At 50.5% G+C, this 7,579-nt stretch overlaps 1 gene segment (V, D, J or C); it reads right to left on the reverse strand.

The window, feature by feature from the left end:
- Nucleotides 1–6,780: 6,780 nt before the first annotated feature.
- Nucleotides 6,781–7,552, reverse strand: LOC113618535 (T-cell receptor beta chain C region-like). The segment is given in 2 exon segments: nt 6,781–7,028; nt 7,310–7,552. Coding segments are annotated over 2 exon segments (264 nt in total).
- Between the last annotated feature and the right edge of the window lie 27 nt (nt 7,553–7,579).

Genomic DNA, 7,579 nt, shown 5'->3' on the forward strand with positions numbered 1-7,579 from the left:
AAGGCTTGAAAGCCATCTAAATTCATCAAAACAAGTTGCTATCCGCCATGATATCTACCCTATTCATGAATAAGAATCCTATTCCCCTAACTGCTTCCATAGCGTCTGGGAATCAGAAATCTACAATCATCGTCATCTCGGGAGACAAAGGAAACCAGCTCAGGAGGGTAGATATGCTCAGAAATGTTACCTCTTGCCAGGAAGCCATCAGTCTCACTCGCCCCTTTGGAGAGGCGAGGCTGTCTCTTTTCCAGGAGACCTTCCAAGACCCTGTTCTTGGCTCTGACTTCGTAGATGTGCCCAGACAATTCTTCCCATACATGTCATTCCCTGGCCACTGGAAGATCTGGGGCTTCACGTCTGGATTGAGCTACTCACGGGATTTATAGGGAGAGACTCTGGGGCCTCTAGGCAGCTTGAGGAAGGTGGGGAATGCCCAGGTGGGGAAGCTGGCAATATTAAAGTTGGGTGACTTCACAGTTGTGTCCAGGGTTATACACTTTGAGCTGAGGATATACTATGGCCCTTTGAGCTGCTGCAAAGCAGATTTGCCCCGTTACCTGTCCTGTTGTTTCCTGTTCCCTCCTTGGAGGGGTTTATTCTAGCTGTGTGCTTTTCTATTCTCTCTGCACTGTGTGCTCCCTCCACTCCTTGCCCAGGTGAGATAGACCTTGCCCATCACACAGACTTCACAGGCCTTAGTGGTGGGGACGATGCTTAGAGAAACCCAGTCACTACAGCACGCAGACACCAGCTTGGAGATCCAGCGACTGTCCGTTTCGCAGTCTGCTGACGATCTAGGGCTCCCTTTCCTCTGACTCATTAGTACCCGCTCATTAGATGAGTGGAAGGAAGTGGGAGGCTGTGTATGTGTCGAGGTTGGGGGGAGGGTGCTTAGAGGCAGATGGGGGAGGGATTTTCCTGAATGACGTGGGGCCAGAAGGGACCCCAGTGGGGTCACAGCAGTTATTACAGCTGTTCTGCATTCTTCACCGTCCCCAAGGTACTCCCTGCAGCCTCTGAGCTTGGGCGTAACCTCCAGCAGGTGTGGGAGTTGTGTTGGGGGCTGGGTGGTCTGTACGTTTAGCTGAGGTGCCTGGATCCCCCTCCAGAGACCTTTGCCTCTCCCTCTGTAGTTCTCTTTCCACTGCCAGGGTGCTCACTGGAGGCCCAGGTAGAAAGGACAGCATGGGAAGAAGTTGGGACAGGATGTGGTGAGCCTGGTGTTCACGGAACTCAGAAGATGGGGGGGGGGGCAGGAGGGACTTTCACAGGCGCCCCAGAGGCAGGACCTGGTAAATGTCAAACCACATCCTGTTGTGAGTCCCCGAGATGGTGCAGCGGCAGGTGCGTTGCTGTTGCTACTTGCGCTGATGTTACTTAGAGATAAAGAGCCTGACAGCCAGCACTGGGTTCAGGCACCCCATCTCTTCCCCAGCTGTCTTCTAAAAGACCCCAGCCCGTTGCTCTTTACTTCCTGGATTCAAGGCCATTCTCCTTTCAACACTGTTTTCCCCTCCTCATTCAAGGCCCTGGCCCTCTTTCCAGGTGCCAGGGCTCCAGGTGCCTCTTGTGAACTGTGGGATTCCGGGGTCAGCACTGACCCCCTTACACTACAGACAGCCTCTGAGACTATGTCACAGGTGGGACTGGTTTGTGTCTGGGAAGAGCTTAGATTCCCCGCGCTACCTTCTGCATGGTGATCTGGGGCCTGCAGACTTTGGGTCACTGGATCTGAAGAGCAGAGCCTGACGATTCCTTAGAGATCATTTGACCCAGTCTCTTCACTTCGCAGAGGAGGAGATAGCAGCCCAGAGAAGAAAATTGTTCCGAGCTATGCAGCTGTGGACAGAGGAGGACCAGAGGCCAACGTCCTGTGTTTTAGCAGCTCCTGGATCTCAGGCAAAGCTTAGGGGAACGTGGGCTGTATGTTGAGTGGTGATCTTGCTGTGAATTTTATGAACCACTTATAGAGAAATAAATAAGACACAATGATCAGATCCGAGATGGCCTGAGGATGGGAGGTAACTATGATGAACACAGAGTTAGAATTCTGCAGAACCTAGAGAGTTGGAGAGATGAGCTGAAGAAACATGATAATATTAAACAAGTACTCCCTGCCACCCTGCCACCCCCACCCCCCCGCAAAGAGAGGAAACCAACTGTCTGAACACAGGAAGGGGACTATGGGCTCACAAGCAGTGCATGTGGAGAAGACCCAGGGTTTGAGTCGAAAGTGAGCTCTGTGAGTCAATAGGATGATGTGGGTCCAGACACTGAAGAGTTGCCCTCATGGGATCAAAGCAGAAAGTATCGAGAACAGGATGCGAAGCTCCCTCTTCCCCTCTGTAGGTCAGAATAGCACACTTTTAGAAAAGTAGGAGGATTAAAAACAAATGTAGAGGCTTCCCTGGTGGTGCAGTGGTTAAGAATCCGCCTGCCAATGCAGGGGACATGGGTTTGAGCCCTGGTCCGGGAAGATCCCACATGCCGCGGAGCAGCTAAGCCTGTGCGCCACAGCTACTGAGCCTGCGCTCTAGAGCCTGCAAGCCACAACTACTGAGCCCGCGCGCCTAGAGCCTGTGCTCCGCAACAAGAGAAGCCACCGCAATGAGAAGCCCGCGCACCGCAACGAAGAGCAGCCCCCGCTCGTCGCAACTAGAAAAGGCCTCGCGGAGCAACGAAGACCCAACGTGGCCAAAAATAAATAAATAAATTTATTAAAAACAAAAAACAAATGTAAACGTTTCAGAAGAGAGTGGCTGGGCTTTGGAGAGTAGGAGTGCTCAAAACTGTCCCATATGAGACAAAAATTTGAGAGACCTGTAAATGTTTAGCTTGAAAAATAAATCTTTAGCAATAATTATCATAACAGCAGCTAATAGTTACGACACTGTGATCACAGCTTTATATGTTGTGTGGACTAAATAAGACAAAACCACCTTACGAAGTCGGGGTTGTGATTGAGCCCATTTTGTAGGCAGGAAAGCCGAGTCTCAGAGGTGGTCACTTACCGAAGATCACAGAGCTGATAAGGGCAGATCTAAGGCTTGAAGCTATGTCCCTTTGGCTTTAAAGTCCATGTTCTTTGTTGGCATAATGGTCTCATCTATCTACTGCGTACTTTTTCCATTTTGCAAACTCAAGCTTTTAAAGGTTCTGCTTGTTCTGTCTCTCATAGATTTGTGGACTCCACTAGAGGTGGGCATGCTAGCTGTCTTAAGAAGGAATCTCACAGGCATATAATTATGACCAATGCTCAGCACTGCAGTGAGATTTACGGAAACCTAAAGAGGACAAATTTCTTCATAGCACTGTCCAGTGACGAAGTGGCCTACCAGACAGGTTGAGAGTTCTCTGTCCCAGGACAGATCAAGGATAACTGGGGGGATTCAAGACTCTGAAATGCCTGCTTCTTTACCACCCAGAGTGTCTGTGGGTCCAATATCCAGTCAAAGTCAAGACCCATGGTGGGAGGGAGGGTAAAAGGGCTGAGCTGTAACCACTGGAGTGGCCTAGAATGTGGGCAGCTAGGGTCACGCCCAGGACCGCCATCAAGTCACTATTATAAAACCCACTTCCTATGTCAGCGAATCTGGTCAGGATGTGGCAGGGGATGCAACCATGGGAAACTCTGGCATGCAATCTTTCTGTCAAGACCACCCTTACACTCAGAGGACAGCTGAGATAAGTTAGAGCTAAGTTAGACAAAACTTCTGTGAAAATAGGCACAGTTGTTAGCTCACTTTCAGCTCTATTTGCTGATGTGCAGATCCATCCACTCACCCATTTCCCCAAGAAGCCCTCCGAGGAGTCCAGGTGCAACAATAGATGGAGATGGAGGAGAAAAGACATGCAGCTGGGACTTTGGGGGCGGGGTGGGGTGGTGAGCAGAGACTATGTCATTTGCTGCAGACAATAAATCCCCAGGAGAGCCAGAGACTGTGGTGTGCTAAGAACCCAGGGATTTCAGACCCACAAGCAGCAAAGGAGGAGAAAGTACTCAGGATGCGAGGGGAGGATATCCAACCTTAGACTGAGGCAGGAAATGCTTTATTTTGGGGGCCAGGAGCGGGTGTATGACATCTCACATTATGGGGTCTCAAGGCCCAGAGATCACCTTTCTGGAAACTATGGGAGTCCGCCACAAGTAATGAGAATGAACTGTAGTTACAATTGTTGCCCAGGCTTGGTGGCCTTCAATACTGTGTTGCCCTTCAATTGCTACAGGGCAATTTCCATGGACATGGAAAAAGGGAACTTGGTGATGGAAGTTTAAGAAGAGGTCAGTGGGGTTGCAGATGACAGCTTCATCCATAGGTTAGTGCAATGCTAAGAACTGACCTGGGGTCTTTAGCCATTTCTTGACTTACATCAGCATCTCCTAATCCCTAAACGTAACACACCGAGGTGTGAGTGTGTTTTCCTTGTACACATATAGCTTCCAGAGAGGTCTCAAGTACCAATCTTCCATTCCCACACCCATCCCTAAGCAGGTCAGCCTCAGGAGGCTCTTCCTGTATGGGACCATTGGGGCTGTGTGTCACACACACTGTGAGGGGCTGAAGTTGGGCAGGCTCCCCTTCTCTGGGTCACTAGGGAGGAAGCAAAACAGGGAAATGGCTCAGGGCAGGAAACGCGAGTGTTTCCAATGGATCTGCTTTTAGCGCCCCAAAGATGGCAGCCACCAAGCCCGCAGACCCTCCTCTCCCGCCTGCACCCCGACCCTCCTCACAGCTCTGCTTGCACAAACCCTTGGCTCCAACACTCCCTGCTTGGCCACTCCTTCTGTTCCATGCCTCATTCCCTCTGAGGCATTTGCTTGTCTCTTGAGCTGCTTATCTCCCTGTCCCGCCCTTGTGAGGAATCGCCACACGTGTCTAAAGAATGGGAGGGGTTGCTTTTGTGGGTGCTGGTCTAGAGTCTAAACTCAGTCTCCTCTGTTTGGGGATTCTTTAGTCATTACCAAAACAAATACACAACAGCAGCAACAAGGAAAAACACTGTCTGCAGTTTGAGAAATATTGAGATACTCATGACTGATGGGAAATGATGGGCATGTGATGAGTTTCCCAGGCCATTCCTCCCCTGGGCCATGTCCTTTCCTGGCCTGTGTGAGCTGGGTCCAGAGAACCCCTCATCTCCCACTCCTGATACGCAGTGTAGTGGGATGAATAATGTCACCCCAAATTCACGCCCACCCAGAACCTCAGACCGTGACCTAATTTGGAAATAAGATCTTTGCAGATATTATTTAAGAATCTTGGGATGAGATCCTTCTGAATTTAGGGTGTGCCCTAAACCCAATGACTTGGGTCTTGGTAAGAGAAAGGAGAAGGAAGCTTACACACAGAGATACGGGGAAGAAGGAGACATGAAGACAGAAATAGAAGGTTGGGGTGATGCCACCATGAGCCAAGGAGGCCAGGAGCCACCAGAAATGGGAAGAAGCAAGGAAGGCTTCTTCCTGAGAACTTTGGAAGTGACTGTGGCCCTGCCAACACCTTGATTTTGACTTTTGCCCCCCAGAACCGTGAGAGAATACATTTCTATTGCTTTAAACCATCAAGTCTTTGTTACAGCACCACTGGGGAACAAGTATACTCAGGAATCCAGGTGTCTGTTGCTACAGGTCCTGGCCCACACTTTGGGAGCAGCTGCTCTAAGGTCACCCAGCGATTTTGTGAGCCATCACTTCTTGGTCACGACTTGGGAAAAACTTCCTGAACTGCCGTCTTCAGAACAAGGTGCCACAGTTTCACAGCTTACCAGTCATTTGATCTATGAACTGTGGTTTCTTCACCTATGAAGTTGGGAGAAAAACACCTGCTTCTGGGATCATTGTGGGGATTGGCTGGGACAACACATGTGCCAGCCCGAATCCTGGAACAAAGCAGGCTATAAGGACTCCACTTTCCCCACCCTCTCCCAGCTTTCAGAACTGCTTTCTCACCCCCAGTGTTCTGCCTCAACTAACTTACCCAGAGCCTCTCTCAATGGTCTGTCTTCTGTCCCGATGGCATTCCTCTCCTCCCTGGGTGCAGTGTTCTACCACAGTGATTGTAACCTGCAGTAGCATTTACCCCAGTAAGGGAACGGTCTCCACCCAAGTGGGTGCACTCCACACACTACATTTGGGGTGACCCGGTCTCCACTCCATCAAGTGAAGGAGCCTGTTGGAAGAGACACTCAGGTGCAGCACCCCAGCCCCCAATGGACCCTGCTCCCCTTCGCCATTCCTCCTCAAGGCCTGACCCTATGTGTCCCACCTCCATGAAATCTCCAGGTTTCACACTTCAGTGTTTTCAACTCTATGCCTTCTTTAGGATTCTAACTCAGGCAAAGTAGAACTAAATCTTATGCCCAAATTCTGAAAGCAGACAAGATGGAAGTGTTAAGAACCAACACAGATAAACTCTAAATGCGTAAGGAGTGAAACTCGAATCTGGAATTGAGAAATGATCAGACATTCTAACCTACAGGTCGCCCTGTCCTCCGTCCAGCGCTGAGCTGGGGGTTACGGTTCACCTCCATTCATCCTTATGCCATCAACATGCAGGTTTTCCAGAGTCCAGTTCCTTGCCCTTCAAACTAACCCTACCCACTGGGGCCCAGAATACCCAGGTGTGGACCATGGGGTCCATCCTCCATCAGGACGAACAGGAGGAATCGACATTGGTCAGAGAGGAGGGTGCATCACTCTGTATGCCTGAGGGGTGGTGATTTCCCTAAATCAGAGGTAGAACAGGGAAGGGCAGAACTCCATAGACACTCCTGGGACACAGTCAAGCCCACCATGACACTTTTATTACTTTAATCAATTTAAGATTCAGTGGGGTGGAGCTCAGTCTGCAGGGAAGCTGAGAGAAGGGACAGATATCCAAGAAGGAAGGAGATAAAAGAAGGTGGAGAGAGAGAAACTCTTGAGGAACACAGACTGGAAATATGTTAAGGAACATCTAAGGAGAGGATGAAGAATGACTCAGGATGCACTTTTGGAGCTGGTCTCAGGAATCCTTTTTCTTAACCTGAGGAAAAGAGGACATTGTCAGGGTGCCAGGGGTCACCGAACAGTACGAGTGGGTCAGAGGAAGCTGACTCTAGGGCTTGATTTCGGGTAGAGCTAGTTGATTCTCCCCATCCTCTAAAGCTACATTCTGTGATGACCTCGGACATTGTCCCCCGTCTGGCAGCCCCACTATAACTCCATTGAGGTGCCAGGACATGACTCTGAGACCCCCTCAGTTACCCTTCATGACATTCCACCCTCTCCCTTCAATCACCTGTCCCATCCTGCCCTCGTCCTTACCATGGCCATCAGCACCAGGGCGCTGACCAGCACAGCATAGAGGGTGGCCTTCCCCAGCAGGATCTCATAGAGGATGGTGGCAGACAGGACCCCTTGCTGGTAGGACGCTGTTGGCAGGAAGGGAGAGCAGGTAGGCACCTGTGAGCAGGGATCTCCGGTCTCCTTGCCCACGCACCACCCACCCTTCCATGCCCCACCAGGGTTCATGGGTTTTGCATTCTCCGGTTCCAGAGCAAAGACCATGGGAGATGGAGACAAAGGAGCAGGGGG

The sequence above is a fragment of the Aethalodelphis obliquidens genome, unplaced genomic scaffold (genome assembly GCF_003676395.1).
Source record: "Aethalodelphis obliquidens isolate GAN/ISIS:26980383/991018 unplaced genomic scaffold, ASM367639v1 scaffold5, whole genome shotgun sequence".
In the NCBI taxonomy this organism is placed as follows: Eukaryota; Metazoa; Chordata; class Mammalia; order Artiodactyla; family Delphinidae; genus Aethalodelphis; species Aethalodelphis obliquidens.